The sequence below is a fragment of the Passer montanus genome, unplaced genomic scaffold, assembly GCF_014805655.1.
Source record: "Passer montanus isolate IOZ18808 unplaced genomic scaffold, ASM1480565v1 scaffold20, whole genome shotgun sequence".
Classification (NCBI taxonomy): Eukaryota; Metazoa; Chordata; class Aves; order Passeriformes; family Passeridae; genus Passer; species Passer montanus.
In genome coordinates, this window is record NW_024366592.1 from 2,098,255 (window position 1) to 2,120,355 (window position 22,101).

At 41.5% G+C, this 22,101-nt stretch overlaps 2 protein-coding genes across 13 annotated transcripts in view; one reads left to right on the plus strand and one right to left on the minus strand.

The window, feature by feature from the left end:
* The first annotated feature begins 1,981 nt into the window (after positions 1 to 1,981).
* Positions 1,982 to 10,165, plus strand: LOC120501716 (aldo-keto reductase family 1 member B10-like). Its single transcript, XM_039708329.1, has 10 exons — positions 1,982 to 2,135; positions 2,779 to 2,946; positions 3,949 to 4,065; positions 4,733 to 4,810; positions 5,271 to 5,393; positions 6,872 to 6,978; positions 7,183 to 7,264; positions 8,257 to 8,340; positions 9,247 to 9,329; positions 9,677 to 10,165. The coding sequence occupies exons 1-10, from the start codon at positions 2,067 to 2,069 to the stop codon at positions 9,717 to 9,719; spliced, it is 954 nt and encodes a 317-aa protein (XP_039564263.1). The 5' UTR covers positions 1,982 to 2,066; the 3' UTR covers positions 9,720 to 10,165.
* Positions 10,166 to 10,797: 632 nt separating this feature from the next.
* CALD1 (caldesmon 1) overlaps positions 10,798 to 22,101 on the minus strand; it is a 215,509-nt gene continuing 204,205 nt past the window's right edge. For 10 of the 12 annotated variants that reach the window (XM_039708113.1, XM_039708116.1, XM_039708119.1 and 7 more), the window contains 7 exons: positions 19,628 to 19,671; positions 19,455 to 19,533; positions 17,486 to 17,611; positions 16,426 to 16,521; positions 13,841 to 13,921; positions 13,570 to 13,603; positions 10,798 to 12,478 (listed from right to left, as the gene is read on the minus strand). In XM_039708113.1, the coding sequence (XP_039564047.1) occupies positions 12,447 to 12,478; positions 13,570 to 13,603; positions 13,841 to 13,921; positions 16,426 to 16,521; positions 17,486 to 17,611; positions 19,455 to 19,533; positions 19,628 to 19,671 (492 nt within the window). In that variant the 3' untranslated portion in view covers positions 10,798 to 12,446. The remainder of the gene's footprint in view (positions 12,479 to 13,569; positions 13,604 to 13,840; positions 13,922 to 16,425; positions 16,522 to 17,485; positions 17,612 to 19,454; positions 19,534 to 19,627; positions 19,672 to 22,101) is intronic. The other 2 variants (XM_039708124.1, XM_039708120.1) reach the window with 1 other exon arrangement.

Here is a 22,101-nt window from a genome sequence, read left to right on the forward strand (position 1 = left end):
ATAAAGATTTATAGGGAGGAAAATTGTTGATGGCTCTGTTAAACAAATGGGTAAAAAAAAAGGCAAAAAAAAGCAGGCAATTATGTGGGGTTTATACCTTTATACCAAGGTTTATTGCAATTAAAGCAATAAATAGCAATTAATAGCTCGATCTCAGCATTTCCTAGCTAATCTGTACATAATTTTAATCAGTTCCTACTGCTGTTGCACCCAAGTGCCTTTAATAAAAAATTAAGTAATACAGATATGACATAGGTTTGGTATAAAATCTTTTCAATGCAACTGGAGATTAGTGTAAGAATAGTGTGGTCCTCTCTGGCCTCAAAAACAATGTACCATTACTAAATTTATAAAACCTCAACAGACTTTTCTCTTTTCTTTCTTTTCTCTTTTCTTTCCTTTTTTTCTTTTTTATATCTTTCTTTTCCATCAAATTCATCACATCTCTCACAGTAGCTTTACCTTTTTCTCATTTTGGGTGGGGTTGTATGAGCTATGTGTTTTTTCATATTTGTTTTCAATAGAAGACACCTCCTCTCGCTGCTCCAGTTTGACCATTCTGGAATTATCAGCCACTTTGAAAAATCTGATTCCCTGCTTCTCTGTCTCTACTTCATATCAGTTTGGTTTGTGGTTTTTTTTCCCATTCTGGAATGTGTGATGACATCCAAGGCAACAGAAAAATGACAATAAAGCTTGGTTAAGCCAATGGCTTAGAAACCAGGCCAGGGAAACCAGGAAGAGATTTTGTTTGTATTTAAACCCAGAACATGCATTTGCTAGCCAACTGAAAATACTGTCCCATAAAAGCAGTTGAAATAATGAAAATGCACAAAAATTTTAACAAATCACATCAAACATCAGTTAGTGGCTCAATAACTCATAGTTGTTCTATATTTTGGTAGGCAAACATTAAAATCTGTGTATAAAATATTTAATTCTTGCTTACACCGTACAAGTCACAAGATGACACCAGCTGAACTTCCACAGCATTAAAATTGGTGGTCAGGGATCAGCAGGGAGCAAGTGAGAGTTTATAGCAACATAGGGAAAAGGAAAAAAGTAGACTCAAGCAGCAAAGCATCCCTGCTGTGACAAATAAACACAAATAAAATAAAATTGTCTGTGACATGTGAGATGCCTAAGGTAGGGTGTTGAACTTATATCACCTTCATGTGTGAAGCATCTTTTCTTCCAGACAGCTGCCAGCCAAACAGCCCTGTCCCTCCAGGCTCTGCCTCTTGATTTCTGAGGCACTGCACTCATACAGAGTGTCCTGCCACCTTTAAATATCACTTTTTTTGGAAGAGATTTTACAGGGGCTCCTGTGAGCCAGAAACTCCTGTGAGCCAGAGAGAAGTTTGATAAGAGGATCCATGTTTACCCCTGGAAGAATATTCCAACAGATCTGTTGACGTAGAAACCAAGAAAGAAAGAAGGATAAATAAGAGAAAGCTGCAACTGCCTGTTCCAATAATCACTTTGTCTCTCGTGACCAATGAGTAAAAGTGTAAACTTCTGAGTTTTGTAATAATGTATAAAAAGCACACATGTTATAATAAAAACAGGTTTGAACCTTCTGAAAATGGAGTATTGTGACCGTCTCAACTATGACAACTTCTCACCCTATGCAAAAAGCAGGGGGGTTATTGGACTAAAGCACCCCGTGTTGACAAGCTGTAATCACAAATCCCTTGTGCAGTATCTGACCAGTGCTGGGTGGAATTTTAATTGGGCGAAATTTTAACTGGGGGCCAGGGAAGAGATTCCTTCACACAGACTGATGGTCCAGCAGGGAGCGAACGCAGAAATGAGCTAAAAGGTAAGGTCCACGTCCCCTTTTAATGAATTCCTCTCTGAACAACAGACGAGCCTAACATTTTTTGAGGAAAAACATGAAAAATTAAGTCAATTTCCCACCACTGGAGAAAATCCTGCAATGGGCTGGCGGGCACCTCGTGGGTGCCGGCGGGGACGGGGAGGGGCGAGGCGGGGCCGGCTCCGAGCCTTATAGCGGCCCCGGGTGCGCGCTCCGAGCGACGGACGGACAGACGGACAGCGGCAGCATGGCCATCCCCTGCGTGGAGCTCAGCAACAAGATGAAGATACCCGCCCTGGGGCTGGGCACCTGGCAGGTAGGGAGGGTGGGGATGCGGGGGGAGATGCCGGGATGAGAATTGAAGTTAAAAACGAGAGAATAGAGAGGGAAGCGCTCCCTCTAACAGCGGATCCGTGCCCTGCGCGGGCGGGATGGCGGCCGCTTGTGTAACCGGGCGGGATGCCAGGCGCGGGGGGAGCAGCAGGCAAGGGGGGAAAGGCAAAAAAACATATAAATTAGGGGTCGTGGAAGGTGGAAGGAGGCACGGAGTAAAAGAGGGGAAGGGAAAGAATCGGGCCGAAAAGAGCGAGGGGCAGCGGCGAGCAGCGCCGGGATGGGGTCGCGGTCTGGGGGACTCTGGGTACCCCGCCCTGGCGGGGAGGATTTGGGGAAGGTGAAGTGGCGAAACTGCTTGGGCAACCCAGGGAGCAAAGAGGGGAAATGGCAGAGGAGGTTGCGCTGCTGGCAGCGGCAGAGTTGGTTTTTCTTGCAGAAACAAACTCCTTTCTGCTCCGTGCAGAGACGCCGCTGCGCCTGGAAACTCCGCCGGGTTCCAATTAAACACAGGTGATGAGCAAACTCCAGGAGCAGCTGGAAAAGGGGACTGAGGAGCTGTCACAGCACTGAGACCTGCCAGGGGGACATGGCAGAGCTCATGGCTGGCTTCTGTCTGCTTTCAGGCTCCTCCGGGAAAGGTGGAAGAGGTGGTGAAGTTTGCCATCGATGCCGGCTACCGCCACTTCGACTGTGCCTACTTCTACCAGAACGAACATGAGATAGGGAACGCGGTCCAGCAGAAGATCAAGGAGGGAGCTGTGAAACGGGAGGACCTCTTCATTGTCACCAAGGTACAAGGGTGCAGGATTATTGGGGCATTTAGCTTTTCTTGCAGAGAAACCCTTGTTGGACCTGTAAAGTAACACAGGGACCTGTTCCCTTCTCTGACATTCACTTCATGGTTTTCTTGTTGTGTCTGAAAAGTCCCATCCTGTATTTGCAGTTTGGACTCGGCTTTATCAGGTACTGCTGACAACTTAGGAAAGATATCACAGATATTGCTGAACTAATAATTTCCTGACATTGATTAAGTAACTTGTACCGGATGTTCAATTGGATGCACCCAAGATAAGGGGGGAAAAAAAAAAGGCAAGAGAGTTGTCTGGACTCATCAGTGCTAAGCAAGACATTTGAAAACTCTGTCAAGTACAAATGGTAATCCTGAAAGGGAACAGAAATCAAAGCATTTTATAGGTGTTTTCTTCACTCCTTATTTCATCCACTTGTCCCACACGTGCTCCTTAACAAAAAGGAGCTAATAAATTTGGGCGTTTTCACCAGCAAAACCAGAAAACTTTGAGATTAACTAAGATTTCCCACATTAAACTTTGTTTTTGTTAAAGAACGTGGTTTCTTTTAATAATACTTGTTCTTCTATTTAAACAACTTGAATTTTGATTTCAAAAATGAAGTAAAATTGACAACCATTCCCTACGTGGACAGTTAAAAGGGACAGAAAGAAGGTATCTATGACTCAATAGTCAAAATTTAGGCTAAAAAAAATAATTGTAACACTACAGCTTTGCTGTGTCAGATGCACTTGCCAAATGGTTACATTTGTACCTGAGAATACCTTCTCACAAGTGGGAATCCTGACTCCACCTCCATGACTGTTGGCTCTGTGGTATGTTTGTCCTGCCTTAACAGTGAAATGTTACCTCCTCATCTTCAGCATGTACTGACTTCAGTGGGGAGGGAGTTTTCCTCCCGCACCTCCAAGTGAGAAGCTTCTGTCCCCTGGCCCGCCCTGTGGGAGCTGTGAAGTGACAGTGGGGCTTGTTCTCTCCCCCCAGCTGTGGAACACGTTCCATGAGAAGCACCTGGTCAAGGTAGGATTCAAGAAGAGCCTTGCTGCACTCCAGCTGGACTACCTGGACCTCTACCTGATGCACTTCCCCATGGGATTCAAGGTAGTTCTGCTCTCCACACCTTTCCTCCTTACCACACACTGCATCCTCTCCCCTTTGCTGTGGCCATCTTCATCACACAGCTGGGATATGGGGTTCATTTGCCTCTTCTTGATCCCTGTGGCAGCAAGAATTTGGTCACTAAAGCAGTGGTGTGTTTTAGCACAGGCGTCTGGCTTTTGATGCCTTTTGGAAGGAGATGGAGGTGTGAGACCCCTGGGTCTTCTGGGAACCAGCACAGGATGGTGCTTACAGCATGGACATCTAGGTTTTTGGGGATGTTGGCTTGGCCTGAAGTAAACAGCAGTGAAAAAGAAAGCGTAGCACAGAGGGAATGTGTTTCTTCCCCCAGTCTACATCTGTGTAAAATAAAAAAGAAACTAGAATAAAGGGGCTGTGGAGTGTCTGTTCACTCCTCTCCAGGTCTGCCAAAGTTACATAATTATTGTAATCCCCATACTCCTTGCATGCAGGGACTGATTTTGCTAAATATGGCCCTCATCCAAAAGAGAATACTAATGGACAGGCATCATTTTTAGTTATGCAAGATGTTTGAACAACCTGCTAACTTGCTGCCTGTAAATGCAGTCCAAAGTGCTGACACATTGTGGGAAATTCAACACTTAAAACACTTTAAAAAGTCTGTGTATTATCTGCCTTGATTTGACAGGCTGGTGAAGAGCTGCATCCTCTGGATGACAAGGGTCACAGTATTCCCAGTGACACAGATTTTCTGGACACGTGGGAGGTAAGTCAATAGCTGCTCTTCAGAGAAAGTATCAGCTCTAAAGATGGAGCAGAGATCTGTGTGCAAAATGAAATTGAGGGATATGTTTGGGTATGAAGGACAGCCACACAAAATTGTATTTCAGCCTGTTTGTATCTCTTGTTTTGGGGAGCAAGAAGGGGATGGTTTTAGTAAGGCTAAAGGGAAGGAATCTACCAGCACTGTAGTTAGTGTTTCTAAAATATTTGGATACACACAATGGTAGAACCAACCCTTCAGATTAATCTAGGTGTGGCTGTTAATTTACTGGGTGTTTATACAGTTAGGATTCTATTTTCTTTCATGAACTGAGATAGTTTTATGTAATCTAATCTAGCCTGAGTTGTTTGTTCATTTGCCACAAGCTTGAGAGAAATAAAACAATGTAGTTTGACAGTAATACCACCAACTCACACCCACCTTGGTTGTCCTTACTCATTAGGCCATGGAGGAGCTGGTGGATGCTGGCCTGGTAAAAGCCATTGGTGTGTCCAATTTTAACCATGAGCAGATTGAAAGGATCTTGAACAAGCCAGGACTGAAGCACAAGCCTGTAATGAACCAGGTGAGAATTTTGTTTCCCTTCCTCAGCTAACCTTGCAGTGTGGAATCATAGAATGGATTAGGATTGGAATCATAGAATGAGTTAGGATTGGAATCCATACTTTAAGGATTGTTTAGATCCCCTTTCCATGAGGCTGGAACCTTCCATTTAGAAGTATTTCTAAATATATTTAATATGTGTGTGTATATACATAATCAGAGTATACCTAAATTCATATAACATATAATATGCATGTTCTATATAAATAATATATAATCTATATTTAGAGTAATCTTAAATATATTCAGCAAAATCCTCACTGGGAATTTCTGCACCAACATGGGACTATACAGGATTGCACAGCACTTACTCATTTTTCAACATAAAATAAACCACTCAGCTTCATTATAGAAAGGAGGTTGAAGAGTACAATTACATAATTCTCACCACATACCTCATGAATGTAATCACAGAACAGCAGCAGCTTAGGCACCTTCTGATTTTCTTCCACATGCAACTTTTTGCACGCAGGCGAGGGTGCTGAATGCCCATCTCTTCCAGATGGGGAGTATCCAGGGAAATCCCCACACTAGCTCAGGTGAAAGTTAACTACTGTACACGTTTTTCATGTTGCCATGCCTGATAGAGAAGCTCCAGTGTTCAGAGACAGCTGGGTGTGTCCACAGGACCATGTGAAGGGCACAGACACAGCCCTGTGCTCATGCCATGGCTTGTGGCAACTCCCCGTGGAGCTCCTGTTGCTTTCAGGATATCTTACCCAAACTTGCAACATGAACTTGCTTCATGTGAAGGGCACAGACACAGCCCTGTGCTCATGCCATGGCTTGTGGCAGCTGAGCAGCATCCCCGTGGAGCTCCTGTTGCTTTCAGGATGTCTTACCCAAACATCTACTTGCAACATCAACTTGCTTGCTTAGGTTAGCTCAGATCACCTCCCCAAGCTCCTTCAGGAATGAAAGGGGCTCCTTGAGGCAAGGAGAGGTTGGGTGCATCAGAGCAGAAAATAAACTTCAGGCATTCAGAGCTGCCCCTCTGACAATTCAATCCTGCCCTGCAGTAGTCCAGGAAGGCTCATTTCCCATATTCCACACAGATAACACTTCCACTTTTCTCATCTTTTTTTTTGCTTTCTGTGGATGCATCAGAGCAGAAAATCAACTTCAGGCATTCAGAGCTGCCCCTCTGACAATGCAATCCTGCCCTGCAGTAGTCCAGGAAGGCTCATTTACCACATTCCACACAGATAACACTTCCACTCTTCTATTTTTTGCTTTCTGTGGGTAATATGTAGCATGAGAAAGCTCTGTTCTCTGGTAGGCCCCTAGATACTGCTGTGACATTAACAACTTTTTCATAAAATAGATTTGAATCATGACATTGGAAGTCACATTTTCTTTGACCCAAGAGGATTTAAAATGTAATGCTCTGCAGCTCAGCAAAGTCTGCCTCTTTTATCAGCCATCTTTCTGTGCCTGCAGGTGGAATGTCATCCATACCTGACCCAGGAGAAGCTGGTCAAGTACTGCAAATCCAAAGGGCTGGCTGTGACTGCATACAGCCCCCTGGGCTCTCCTAACCGCCCGTGGTAAGAGAGCACTGCAGCCTTTCTGCACACAAAACACTGCAGTTGAACTAAGAAGATTATTATTATTAATTATTTTAAAATTAGGTAAATGGTACAGTTAAAATGAGAAGTTCTGTTGTCTTGATGCAGATTGTGTCACATGATGTAAAGCTCCTACAGCAAAGCCATCACCTTTCTACTGCCACCCTCTCTGTTTTTTAACAGGGCTAAGCCAGGGGAACCCACACTTATGGATGACCCCAAGATTAAAGACATTGCAGCTAGACATAATAAAAGCCCTGCCCAGGTAAGTTGCCAGAGCAAAACATTCATCCTCCTCAGATGTCTTACAGACCGGTAAGAATAAGAAAGCAGCATCCTAGCAGATGCTACTTTCTCTAGAGATACATACAATGTGGCTGAACTTGACTCTTCATTTGTCCAAGTTCTTGACTCTCCATTCTGCCCAAGTTCTTAACAGCATTCATAAAAATTATCAGCTATTTACAAGCAGGTCTTGAGAGCCAAGTTTTGGGTTGGATGATCAGCAATGGTACATGCTTACCTCAGGTGTTCACCTTCCTAAATTTTTATTCCTTCTTTCAGCTAAGTTATTGTTCAGAAGAGCCCTGCAATTTGGAGACATATTTGATTGCCTCCAATCTGCTTGTGTTCACAAAGAATTATTGAAAGCTGCTTGATTATTTAAGGTTTCTTTTTCTCTATTAGTTCGTTAGTCACACAAATTAGTTGTTGCCTGGGGTGTGCAGAACCTGCACTTGAAACAAAGCCACATGTTCACATGCAATCAAAGACAATAATATTTTAAGACAGGAGAGCAGGATGAAAAAAATGTATGCAACAGTTGGGGTTTTTGCGGGGAGGGAACTTTTAAATCCTCTAAATACATTTTTCCTTTGATGGACTTCCAAAAGCTGAACCTTTGTGAGTACTTACCTGTGAGCCCAAAATAATCTGTAGTGTCATTATGCTCATGGACTGTGAGCACTCCCATAATACAAGCCAGAGCATCTTTTTTTTTTCCTTACAACAAAAACAAAACAAATCCTGCAAAAGCCACAATGTAGAAACAACATAGGCTTGAAAACAATTATGGTTTGCCAGTCTTCTGTCAAATACATGAGCGAATCCTGGCATATCAAACTCCTGTGTGCAAAGTGGTAGTCTTCCAAAAAGTGAAAAAGAAGTTGTCAAATAAAAGAAAAAAAAATCCACAACATGTGTTTGAATAGATTTCCTGGGACCTCAGTGTCCATGCTCCTCCTTGTTCTTTCCTAGGTCCTGATCCGCTTTCTGGTCCAAAGAGACATCATTGTCATTCCCAAGTCTGACAAGCCACACCGTGTTGAGGAGAACATGAAGGTGAAGTTCCCTTGGGAAATGCTGCTGCCTGGTTTTGTGCAGCATGGGCACCCATGGCTCCTCTGTGTTTCCAGGCAGCACCTGAGGCACTGGAAGGGGGATCCAGAGATTTGAAAGTCTGGGGAAAACATTTTGTGCCTGCTAGGAGAGAAATGGGTTACACCAGGCTGTCTGAGCTCTGCTGCTGCAGAAAGGGAGCCCCAGGTTTGGACTTGCCCTTGGGGAAAAGGTTAACAGGTCCTTAGGGAGTAAAGGAACAAGCTGAGAACAAACACCAGGCCTGTTAGAGTTTGTCTCACTGTGAGGCTGTGGCTCCCCTTGGCAGTGAAGTTCAGCTGGATGTTTGCTCATAAGGTGTGGCATCTTATACAATACCTCTGTGTTGCTTTCAATCCATGGTGGGAGGGTTTGGGGTTATTTTTCCTATGAACCCCTGGAAAGAACTATTCAGATGATTACTGTGAGGCAACTATTTGCAGTTGATACCCAGTAGCCCTCTCTCATAGCAGAAAATTTACCTCCAGTTCCAGTATTTGTGACACATCCTGAGCACCTAAACCCTCTGAGAGCATTACAACACAAAGTGCAGTGGTGTTGGGATTCAGCCACCCAGAAATTTAAGACCTTGCTATGAACAGCACCTCAAAAACAAAAGGACTGTCTTGATGACTTCAAGGGTTCTTATTTGCCTCAGAAATAAGAGGATTGCTTAACTGTGCTTAATGCATTCCTACCTCAAGTCCTAAGTGCATGAAGCACACTTAGCAGCTAACTACTCACAAACCTCAAACCTAACTAAAAAGAGCCTTTTTTTTTCTTTTCTCTTTCCCTGCTGCATGAAGCACACTTAGCAGCTAACTACTCACAAACCTCAAACCTAACTTTTCTTTTCTCTTTCCCTGTTAGGTGTTTGACTTTGAACTGTCCAAAAAGGAGATGGATGTCATCCTCAGCTTTAACAGGAACTGGAGGGCAGTTCCAGTGACCCAGTACGTTCCTTATTATCCTTACTATCCATTCATCCTATTTCTGTCTGTATTTTCACACACCCCAACTTGAAAACATACATGACCCAAACCAAAACTTTAAACTTGAATGAGGCATGCCCTGGATCTTCAGAAGAGAGGTTCATTTGGAGTGTTCCCTCCAGCATATTGCTGTTCCAGGGGCTTTCTCCAGACCTGTGTTCAGTTCAATGACAGCTGCAGAACCTGAGTACCCTGGCAGGAGGGGAGGGAGGCTGCAACAGGGAAATGCTGCTCAGGATACTTTCTGCACTGCTTGAACAACAAGAGCTTTCTCCTTTTCTTGAATAACAAGATCTTTCTCTTTTCAGAGCTGTCAACCACAAGGACTACCCATTCAAAGCAGAGTATTAAATGCAGGACCTCCGTTTAACTCCTTCCAGATTAGATGTGCTCTGCAGCTTGATCTTCATTTCTTCTTCTGTACTTGATAATCATTATGAGCAGTTATTTTTTCCTGTTTTAAGGAGGAGACCACTAACTGATATAACAATGCAGCAATAAGGGTGGGCTTTTTGTAAAGGTGCTTAGCAGAAATCTGGTTTTGATTAGTAGTAAAAAGACAATCTCTTCTCCTTTCCTTTTTATCTGGTCTTTCTTAATTAGAGACATGCTTAATAAAAAAACAGGGACTTACATGGAGTTTTTTGTATGTTACTTCCAGTGTGGTCAGTCATACTGGCTCATGAGTCACTGTCAAAAAATGCTCTAATTACATTGCTTTTTATATATTTGTGATTTTCATAGTGTCTTTCTAAAGCTTTAAAATTTTATATGAATAAAGTTTATTAACCACAAAAGTTAATCAGTGTAGTCCTTAAATTTTTTATATAGTTTTTCTAAAGTCTGGGGTTTTACAAATTTTAATACAGATAGAAATAAGTTTCTAATTTCTGTGGGAGGACAGGACATACAGATCACTTTGTGGCTTATTCTTCAAAACAGGATTTAGCTCTAGCTAGGACCTAAAGAACAAAGCTGTAACTTCCTCTGAACACCCAGAAACTGAACTCCTGTGTGATTTGTAGGGAAAGTCAAAGGCAGCATCATGGAAGGAATAACTCAGAGTAAAACCCAGGCAGCTGAACATAAGGGCTGCCTCCAACATCAGACTGGGAGGCTCAAACATAAACTTAGATTTTTGCAGCTCTGCTGGCAGCACCCAGAATATTACACTCAGACAGAGGCTGGCTTTATCTAAGGAAAGCATGGAAAAAACTTCTTCAAAATCACCAAAGCAAATCCTGGGACAGCTTCTCAGTTAATTGCTCTAAAATATTTTCAGACAGATTTTGCTAGGCCAAAGCGAAGCTGGTTTGTGGCATCAGGAGGGACATCCTTAGGGGTTCTTCACCTTATCTCATGGAGACTTAGCACAATTCCTATCCCACTTACAACAACTGGTCCATTCCTGCTCATTAACAAATGGGGCTGCTGCTGGAAATATCCCATTTATTGCAGATGCAGTTTCAGAATACATCGTTTGAACAAATTGTTTTTATTGCAGCTATCAGATGTATTTGAAAGACTCAGAGGAGCGTTTACAAAACCCCCAAACAAAAACCACGACAACTCACAGACAGTGTCAGGCACAGCTTCACCCCCTACAGATAACTCTGTGCATCTCTGCATGTAAACAAGATGTCTCAGCCGAGCAGGGGAGCCCAGCTTTGGGTTGAAATAGAACCTTTAGGAAGAAGCCAGATGCTGTAAGACATGGAAGTGGTGACAAGGGAGGTCCTGGGGGTTCTGGTGCACAACAAAGCTGTTAACAACGTGCTCAGGGGCTACTTGAGTTGCTCAGTTTATGCCACCCATACACTGTAGGATGCAAATGCCAAACTGTAGGGCATGTAAATCCAAACCAAGCTGACGTCTCAAAGCCATGTGTTTACTATATACAAATGAAAACGTCTGTAAATAAGATATTCAGGGGAGAGAGGTAAAAAGAAGCATCACAAAGACAGAGGTTTACTTCATTTTTGGTGGACCTGGTGTAGGGCACTGATGGATGGCAAGATATAGTGTACAGTCATTTGAAACAAGCTCCAACTCTGCTTACATTTTTTTCTTTTTAATTATGGTAGTTTTATATAAATTAAACTACAACGTTTTATACAAGTGACCTATTTTTGACCCTCTATACCCTTACCTTTTCCTCTTTTAAAAACTATACTTTCTTTTTAATTACCCATTACTGGGCAACTGACATTTAATTTTTTTTATACTTATCTCACCATACCTCTAATGACAATTATGAAATCTTACTATAGAAAAGTGTGTGATTTTGTCTTTATTTTTTTTAAGCTGTGATATTGGCTAATTATGTATGTTTATTGCTAAATATAATACTCTAGCACATATTAAAGCATTCTACCATTAGTAGTGCCTTTAGGCTAAACTTTGTAAAGCTATGTGTGTATATATATTCTAGACTGCATTCAATTACTAGTCACTAACAACAAAAAGAAATATCAGTACCGCTGTCAGCTAACATAATCATCCAAATTTAGGTATTAACTTAAACTAGAATGGAAAAATTGATACTTAAAAAAAGTATAAAACAAAAAAAAATTAAAACACATTATTGATGCAGTATTTCTCATGACATGGGCAACTTACAGAAAATATTACATTGTCAACTAAAGATATTTCTTCCATGCCTTAGTCTAAAGTGCAGAAAGAAAAAGACTTCTGTATTACAAAAGTAACCATTGGTTTTATAGGTTTACTGCACACCTTTCCCAAGCAACTTCACTTTACATGTGTTTTGGGTTGACCTCTAATGCCAGCTGAAATCACTGTTCAGATACATATTTATGACTTTCAGTAGGAGAGTATATATTTCACAGCATGGGTTTCTTTAGGAATAAAGGCTCTTGTGCAAAGGCAGTACTATTCTGATGAATGTCTAGACTGATTATTAAATACAGTGCTAATATACATGGTTTTAACTGGGATAATGCAAAAAAAAAAAAAAAGACATTTTGGTAAATAAACATAAATATAAAAAGAACAATTTAGCACTTTTTCCTTATTTTTTTCCCCCAAACTGATTGGTCCAGCGTCTTTAGTGGCCTTCTACGGTTCTTTCTCACATTGTCTCAAACCTGCTGAGAAAGAGACACATTAAATATGGCTTGAAACAACCCAAACACATCTCTAGCACAGAAAAGGCACAGCCCTCTAGGTCAAGATGTAAGAAGGCAGCACACGAGCTGGGTGCTGCTCTGCTCCTCTACTGGGGGTGCTCCGAGGGGGTCCCCAGAGGGACAAAAATCAGAATTTCAGCCTCTGAGGAGAGGCTCAGCAGTGTCCAAACTCCTCTGCTGGGACTGCTCCTGTGGCTGGAGAACACCTTCCATGGCAGCATGGTGCTCTCACCCTGAGCCAGCCCAAAAAGCCCTCTCCTGACACTTTGGTTTGAAAAAGGACAAGAGGAGCAAAACAATTCTGCTTTGCACGGCTCTCAACCAAAAAGAAAAGTTCACAGGCACACCATACCTCTGGATTTACATAAAACCACTAAAAATGGGTGGGCACACATTCAAGTGTAGAAAACCAAGAATTTTTCTCGATTTGATCACTTCAGTCTTAGCAAAGAATCAAGGGATGTTGCAAAGCAGCCTTAAAGCTATTAAACTGATCAATGAACTTCCATTCTTCCCCACTGGTTCTTAGCCATACAAGTAGTTTAGTTTGTTTATTTGGGGTGCTTTAGGTTAAAATAGAAATAAAAAGCTAAGAGGTCTATTTTGCTGATTTCTTTCTGTAAAACTAGGTCGTGTTTCACCAGCCAGTGGTTTCAAAATGACAATAGCATAACTATTTTTGCCCTGAAAAGACACCAATGCACAGCTCCAGCAAAAGCAATTTCTCAGCCATTCATGTTTCAATGATATTTTAATGGAGTTTTGAAAGGCAAAGGTAAAAAGGGGTTTCTGCATCAACAAGAACAGCTGCAGCATTTTAAAACACAGGTGCAGCTATGCAAAAATGTGGCAATGTTTCTGTATAATAATAGGTATTACAATGTTTGCATTATATTATTATATGTATATCATCAAATATTGTATGTATTATTTCATTAAATATACGTATAATAGTGTATGTTAACAATATATGCATAACATTATTATATTATAAATATGTAATAATATGTATTAAATTATAGAAAAAGGTGCAATATTATGGCATTACTTACCATTAGTCTCTGATTTCTTTCCCGTAGCTGATACCTGTTTGAAAAAGCAACAACACATAATTAAAATCCCATAGAGGAGAAAATTGCTATTTCTAACAAGAAAAAAAACAACCAAAAACCAACAGATGTCCACACATAACACAGCTCAGCCAAACAGGAATATAAAAGAGATACACTGCTTTCTGAACCTCATTGTTCTTTCTTTTATAGCTAAAAAGGTGGGTTAGTAACAGAATATTATCCTGTAAACTCTGCCCAGAAGTGTTCTTACCTTAGAAGCAGCAGCTGGCTTCTCCACTGACTGCTTCTCCCAGAGATTACGTTTGCCAGATACATCTCCTGGTCTTAAATCCTGCATTTTTAATGGCAGAGAACAGAAACCAACATGAGTTCAGGTTTATTTTCACTTGTGAAAGAAAAAGTTACAATGCAACTTCCTCACAAGAGAAATTGAAGAACATCCACCAGAGGTAAATACTACATTGCCTATCAGTTATAAAGAATTATATTTCACAAAATAACTCCACACATATCCACGTTTTAAGACAAAAACCAATCCTATTGCATCAATTTCATATGGCACAGACTGGTCTTAATTCATTATGTTCAACTTAGGAAGTGTAGTGAAAAGTTATTGCACCCTCAGATTTTTACCAAAAAAAATTAAAAATCCAATTTTTGCAGAAAAAAATCCCCATATTTCTTCAGGGGAAGTATTTCTGCTAGGGAGGAATTCAAAAGTAGTTTTTTGGTTATTTTAGATCAAAATACAAATATTTTCTTTTAAAAAATATGTAAAAAACAGAGTTGGAGTTTTCATACAACAGGACAGCAGATCCTGCTCTACATCCTTAAATACAGATTTCAGAACTTATCACTGTAGTCCTTCATGTCCATTTAAATTTCCATTGTATCCCTTGCAACCTTAGGATGTGCCAATCACTAATTGATAAAAAAAAGCAACAACAACAAAAAAACCCAAAAAAACCAACAACAGCAACAACCAAAAAAAAACCCAAAAAAACAGGTGAGGTAAAGTGAATAAAGAATCTCTGAAAATGAGTGTATTATTGAGACTTTAATCAAAATGCCATAAAAATGTCAATTAGCTTCTTGGGCAAAAGGAGGGCTGCAAATGAAAATTATATCTGCTGGGCAGCTGGATTGATATCAACCTCTGTGCTTGGCAAACAAGAGACTCAAACAATTTTGGACATAAGTACTCTCCTTTTCAGGAAGAATTCAAGTCCTGCATGGCTTCCAGGATTTTGTACTGGCCATCTGTAGGGAGGTAAGTTTTCTGCTAGTGAGAATTTCTACCTGTGAAATGCTCAGTGATGAATGGAAATGAGATTCCTGCAAGGGGTATTTGCACCCAGCAGAGACCCTCTAGAACTGATCACAATTTGCAGCCACACAGGGTTGCTGATGATTAAAACTTGAAGCCAATTCTGCTCTTTAAAAAGGCAGCTCAGAAGAAACAGAGGAAGGAAGAAAGCAATTTTGACCTTATCACAAAGCCATTTTCAGGGGACATCATCACAAATTCATTTCCATAGTCCTGAAATAACTTGGGATCTGTGACTTCACTGTAAAACTGAAATCTTTGCTGTGCCCTGAATTCAATAGTCTTCCAAAACCCACAAAAATTTTGATGGTCACAAAAAGTTTGAACATTTCTTTACTTTGGTGGAATGTGATGTGGGTGAGAAGTTATTTGCTTAAATCAGAAATTCTAGCCTTCCTTTTGATTAATCCTGACCAAAAAAAAAAAAACAAAACACACATTATAGATGTATATAAACCTTCATTCAATTATAAAAAGGTTTACCTGACCAACTTAGCAAACAGACCCCCAAAGAAGAATAGGAGGAGGGCACGTTCCTTCAAGCAGAGACATTGAAAGAAGAAAGAACAATCTATTGAGAAAGAGGGAAATTAAGACATAGATAGAAACAGCTGGCTGAGGGAAAAACAAGAGATTAGTTTTACATTGTCTAAAAGATGTAACTTAAAAGAAAAGAGAGAAAAATCTGGAGGCAGATTCTGTAGTGGACAATGCTGCAAATTTCAAACTCCTCTTTAGGACAAACAGGAGTGTGAAATGAGAAAGTGTTTTTCAGGCTACACTTTTCATAAAGGGCAGGTGAACTGGCAGAAAAACACTGCACAAAGATACAGAAAGAAATCAGCTCTTTAACAAAATCCTGAAGTTAAATCATTAACATCACAAACAATTCTCCAGTAGGGATATTTAGGTCCCTCATCCTTACCCTTCCCCACCCCACAGTTACCTCTTCCTGCTGCTTCCCATATTCCCAGTTTATTACCTCAACAGCATTTTCTGCTCTGATCCTTGCTGAACTAATGGGCAGGATAAAGGACCTTCATTAGGAGTTACATTTAGGCTCATAAAAAAATAAATTATTTCAGTTGTGTTTTAAAACATACTTGGAAGATTTTTACAGGGCAAGGGCCAAACTCCAAGTGTGTGTAAGTGTGCAATCTGGGCTCTGTGGCTGGTCATTTCTAAATTAATGGTAAGCCTTTCACGGGAGGTAAATTAAAGCCATGCTCTACCAGAGAAGTGCTTCTCTGAGCTTTAAGGTGAGAACTTCCCTGTTTTTTTCCTCTCCCCATTTTCTGACCACAAGGAGTCAGCAGCCAGAGGGGTGTGAGCTGCCCAGAGGACACAAAGCAGAGTTCCTCCAAAGGCTGGTGGAAGAAGCATCCCCTGCCCCAGGAGAGCCCACCTACTGAAGAGATGGTTGTTCAAGTAGCAGAGTTCCTCCAAAGGCTGGTGGAAGAAGCATCCCCTGCCCCTACTGAAGAGATGGTTGTTCCAAGCTTACTTACAGAAGGTTTTGGAGCAGGGGATTTGTTGCCTTCTGGGGTCTTGGTCAACCACTCGTTGATACGACTGGAGACACCAACCTTCAGTCCAGCAGTTTCCTGCAAAATTATAAAATCCAATGAGCAGACTTTCAGAATGGCTTTTGATCTGTTTACCACGGCTTAGATTTAAAAGTAAAGCCAAGCCTGGGTTTAATACAGAGGTCATCACCGAGCCTATGGCTTGCTCAGAGATATCCTGTATGCTCTGAAGGTCTTGTCCCTGTGAATTACACAGTGCTGCTGCCCTCTAGTTTTCAAAAATTATATACATGCACTGACAAAAACATCTCCACTTTACTGCCACCCCAGTAATAAATGTCAGACATAATCATGCTGTTTCTAACACAAGCTCAAACTCCAAAAATCTTTAGCTTAATAGAAGAGACATCAATCCAAATCTACTTTTTTCCTCTTGTTAAACTACGTTTTTTTTTCAAAATAACTACACAATAGAGAAGTGGCCTAAAATTTAAAACATTAAATCTTTAAAAAGCTAGAACAAATTAGTAAAAGTTAATGGCTATCTGTAACAACCCATTCAACCTATGGCTCATCTTTTTGCCTATGATAAATGCCCAGCAACTCACATCAATTTATAGAAAGAAAATGTTGCCTTAAGGATTTACACAGAAAAGACAAAGGTCTCACAAATACTTCTATGAAATATCTAAAAAATTATCATCACTATCCTGCCTATTCAAAGCTCTTCTGCTCTCCAAAAGAATTTTACCCTACTCCAAGAATTTCTTTGTACTCTGCTTGAATGACCCAGATGTATTTTTCTAAGATATCTGATGTGGCTCTGGAATGTCTCATAACTGAGCTCAGTAGGTCACTAAATTCTTCCATTACACTCAATATTGCAGCCACACCATCTTGTGGCTTTCTGATGCCTTCAGGATCCTTTGGGATATTCTTCAGTGATGCCAACAGGAGCAGGCAGGCTTACTCCCAGGAGCACGAATGCAAGGCCAGGTCCTGAGCACAATTCTTTATAATCACTAGGATAATTAACACATACCTTATTTGGTGTTCCTGTCCCAGAAGGCGATGAGAAATTCCCTTTCTCCCACATGCTCTTGATATTGCGGACGCCCTCGGCTGGAACGTGAAGGTCGGAAGCTTTAGGCCTTGAAGCCTTTGTGCCCTGGGGAAAAATTGGGGCCAGTTGGTGTTTGGCACTGAGAGCTGGATTTGCAGGGTGGTCTGGCTCTGGGGAATGCAGCATTCCTGTGTGGCTCTAGCAATGATCATGCAAAGATGAGAAGGGGTACCCAGCTCAAGAGGTGCCACTGAGACTCTCTCCCCTTCTCAATTTGCAGTTGCACCTTGATACAACCAGCTGTGGAAGTGGCATTCCCTTATTTTTGTGTTTATTCCCTTTCTAAAACCCATGGCAAACCTTAGCTCTGCGCACAAGGGTTTAAAATCTTAGCTTATGCCTGGCTCCTGGAAGCCTGAGCTAGGGAAGTCCCTTTGCAGAGGCTGCATTCAGCATCAGACTGCTCCATCTGCCACTATGCCTGGCTCCTGGAAGCCTGAGCTAGGGAAGTCCCTTTGCAGAGGCAGGGGAAAGGCTGTTCTGTCGTCCAGCATCAGACTGCTCCATCTGCCCTAGACAACTGAACCTCAGCATTCCAGGGGTAAATCTCAGCAATTGCATCATGCTTGAAACAAGGGGTTCTTTCGAAGGGTGGAGAATTGGGTGGGAGTTTTTGGGTGTTTTTTGGGGGAAAATGTGTCTTTTGCGTGGTTACAAAAACACCAGGCCAAATTTGTCCTCTTTCTTCTGTTCAAAATTCTTGCACATTTTACATATCATAGATTGGGTAAGAATAAGAACCTCTAGGAGTGATGCTTTGCCTCTCTAATTGCAAAGCAAGGCAGATTTGGCAACTAGCTTATGCCTGGCTCCTGGAAGCCTGAGCTAGGGAAGTCCCTTTGCAGAGGCAGGGGAAAGGCTGTTCTGTCGTCCAGCATCAGACTGCTCCATCTGCCCTAGACAACTGAACCTCAGCATTCCAGGGGTAAATCTCAGCAATTGCATCATGCTTGAAACAAGGGGTTCTTTCGAAGGGTGGATAATTGGGTGGGAGTTTTTGGGTGGTTTTTTGGGGGGAAAATGTGTCTTTTGCGTGGTTACTAAAAACACCAGGCCAAATTTGTCCTCTTTCTTCTGTTCAAAATTCTTGCACATTTTACATATCATAGATTGGATAACAATAAGAACCTGTACGAGTGATGCTTTGCCTCTCTAATTGCAAAGCAAGGCAGATTTGGCAACTTGTGGACAAGTCAGAAACTCAGCAAAGGAAATATTTCAAGTCAGATGGCAGCTGGAGACAGTGTTAAGCTGGATACAGTGTTATCAATTTCCTATTTTACTTCAAGTCAGATGGCAGCTGGAGACAGTGTTATCAATTTCCTATTTTACCTTGGACTATGGACAGAAAAAGCCCTCAGTTCTGGCTCTTAGGCACAGCTGTCAAAATCACCTGGGGTCAAGGTCTGCATTTTAAAGTGATTTTGATTTCCCTTTTGTCACTGCTTGACTAGTTCTCTGCAGAGTGTCTTTGCCAAGGAATTTCACTGTGGGGTGGCAGCCAGCAGCACAGAGCCAGCTCCTTGTTCTCCTAAAGAAGCTGCTAGGTCAGCTCTGCTCAGGATGACCATCAGCTCTGTGCTGACAGGTCTCTCACAGCCAAGCAGAGGATGTGACTGTCAGTCAAGGTGCTTTGAACCCTCCAAAGATATTACCAGCTCACAAAACAGTAAATTGCAGCATGAAAGGGAAGACCCAAATCTGAGGTTTTGTTTAGATGCATCTCTAGATGTTGGTTACAGATGTGCCTCAAGCACTTTGTTCTTGAAGTCACATTAAAGAAACGTTTGTGATCAAAAAACCCTGAAATTCTTGAATAGCAAAACAAAGGCTGATTAAAGCCCCCAAAGCCATTAGTAACTAGATCCATTTACTGGAATTAACTTACCCCAATTGCACTAGTGTATTGCTCAAGTTTACTGTCAATCTTTGAGACAACTGCTGTTGTCTGGGTGGGCTTCATTCCACTGTAGGAAGTAGGGGGGGAAAAAAAGCAAGAATTATTATTCCCTCTACTTAAACACTGCTATTTGAACTGAACTTACTGTTTCTTTGCTTTACCTCTTTTGAGCAGATTTGTTCAAAAATTCTGTCCGCTCCTCTATCTAGAAAAGAGAGGAACAAAAGATTTAAGTTTAAAGTTAATCAAGAGTCAGCCTGTGCAAGGCCAGCCTGAAATGTCATTTTAAATGTCAAAAAAGTCAATCTGAAAGAGATGCATTCCAACAGAAATTTGACAGACACACACAAAGGTTTTATAGACAGGAGCCTGTTATGCTGCAGATTCATAAAAGTGGATATATTTTCTGCATGAATGTTTGCATCCTACACATTTCTTCAGTGCCTCGTACGTAACAAGAGAATAAATGAACAACACAGAAAGAAGAAAAGCGGAGAAGTTTAACTCAAGGAAGGGATTGATAGGCACAAAAATGTCATGTGTCATCCTCACATCTCCCACACAAGAGCAAGTATATATCTCTTGAGAGAGACAGCAAATTTAATAAAATTTTTCTGAGCTGAGAGATCAGGTTTGGAGCTCAGCCACAAAGCCTCCCTTACACGTGTGTTTGAAGGACACGATCAATTTAAATTTGAGCTCAAAAAAAACCATCAGTGTAAACCCTGCTCATGTTCAGGCAGGGTCACTGCTGAATCAGTATCTACCAGCTGTTGTTATACAAGCTGTATGTGACATTTCATCATTATTTTCTACTCTGTAAATAAGAAAATATTGTGACGTCTCCAGAGAGGAAGACTCATTAAAGTCTCATATGGCTTCTGTCAAATCTCTCTGATTTGAGATACTCAATACTCAAATACTTTGAAAACAAAAAACTCCATCCCTGAATAAAGTTTTAAAACATTTCCCTTTGGGGGGTGGGGAGATGGGGACTGTGTGCATCTGTTTGTATTCAGGGTCAAGAAATATTTTTATCAAACTAAATATTAAATAATAAATACTTTCATCAAACTTGCATCTAAAATGCAAGCCTTATCAACATTGCATTGTTCCACTTCTCATGCCAGGCTCTACAGTTTCACTGAGAAGTAAAATACATGCAAGCAGCTCCAGGGGATTGAAATGATTAATAATCATCCTGGCTGGATTCCTGGGGATTCCCCAGTCTCTGCAGGGGCTCTCCATTTTCAATTTACTTTAACCGTGACTGCTCTGGCATTCGTGCCTTTAAAACAAGGCAATGACAGCCATTCCTTTAAATGGTTCTCTTTAGCATCCAAGGCTTTCCCAGAACACCGAGTCCCACAGCAAGCCCATCAAAGGGCATGCACAGTTTATTTCTCAAGCCCTTGCAAGCAGGCAGTTCACTCGAGTGCAGAATTTGCCAAAGGAGCTCACTGGAGGAGCTCCAGCTACCACCCAGCCAGCTCAAAGGCACCTCTGAAGCTCTAAAACATACATACAATTTACAGAGTCGTTTCCATCACCAGTTTTAGCTGCCAAAACACGAGCTAAAAGCAGTCCTGAGTGCAAAGAAGGGCTTTGCCAGGACAAATCCCCTGTTTCAGTGGAAGGATGTCACAAGGTGGCAGCAAAAGACCAGCAGGAGCTGGAGCCGCAGGAAAAGGGTACAGCTCTCACCCGGAGGAGGTACAGCTGGCAATGCCACAAAACCAGCAAGTAAATGGTTCAAAAGTGACCAAACAGACCAGGTATGGTCACTTGAAACACATCACCTCGCTTCTGCTATGGTACAGTAGAAGTTTCCCCCAGTGCTGAGTTCTGGGTCATAACCATCAATGCAGCAAAATGATGAATTATTCCAGCAAGAGCCTCCAGTTTATCCCCAGATAAACATCAGTGAAACCCTGGTGGGCAGCAAGGACAACATTATGGACTCTCTCAAAGAACCAGGACCAAAGGCAACTGCCTAATAATTCATTTACAGGATCTTCACACTCTTTTTATGTGCAGGCAGGAGAGATGCTTCTGCACAGCAGGAAAACCAGGCTCGAGTGGGCACTGGTGGAAGAGGCGGGAATGAAGAGGAACATTTTTCTTGTGGTTGTAGTAAAAAGACAAAAGTGGGGTCGTTCTTTACCCACTGGTAACAAAGGTTTCTCGGAGCACCAGCTGTGGGATCAGGAAAAGGTCAGGGGCTGTTCAGAAGAGGAAAATGGAAAAGCAAAACCAGAAAACAAACAGAAAAGAGATAGGAAGAAACCCTTAGAGCTGAGTAAGGCCCTCTGGCTGGAAAGCAGGTGCCTTGCATGGAGGGATAAAATATCTTCTGCACATTTATGTGAGGATTTATTCTAGAATAAATCCTCAAAAGATAGCAGAAGCAGACATTGAATACACCTAGAGCAAACAAACCTGTACACACGTGTATTCAACATAGAAGTCAAACACATTTAGACTGCACAGCAACACCTAAAGGTCATTTACCCACTGCACATCACACAAACTCCATGCAAAGAATTTAAAACGTTTGACACATACAGTGAACAGTATGACAAAATAGATCTGTAAAAGAAACAGGCAAAGCAAGGTGATTAACATAAAATTCAAT

Coding starts and splice junctions, on each gene's coding strand:
- LOC120501716 (XM_039708329.1), top strand. CDS start 2,067: ATGGCCATCCCCTGCGTGGAGCTCAGCAACAAGATGAAGATACCCGCC. Junction 4,811..5,270: donor ATTTTCTGGACACGTGGGAG/GTAAGTCAATAG, acceptor CTTACTCATTAG/GCCATGGAGGAGCTGGTGGA. Junction 5,394..6,871: donor ACAAGCCTGTAATGAACCAG/GTGAGAATTTTG, acceptor CTGTGCCTGCAG/GTGGAATGTCATCCATACCT.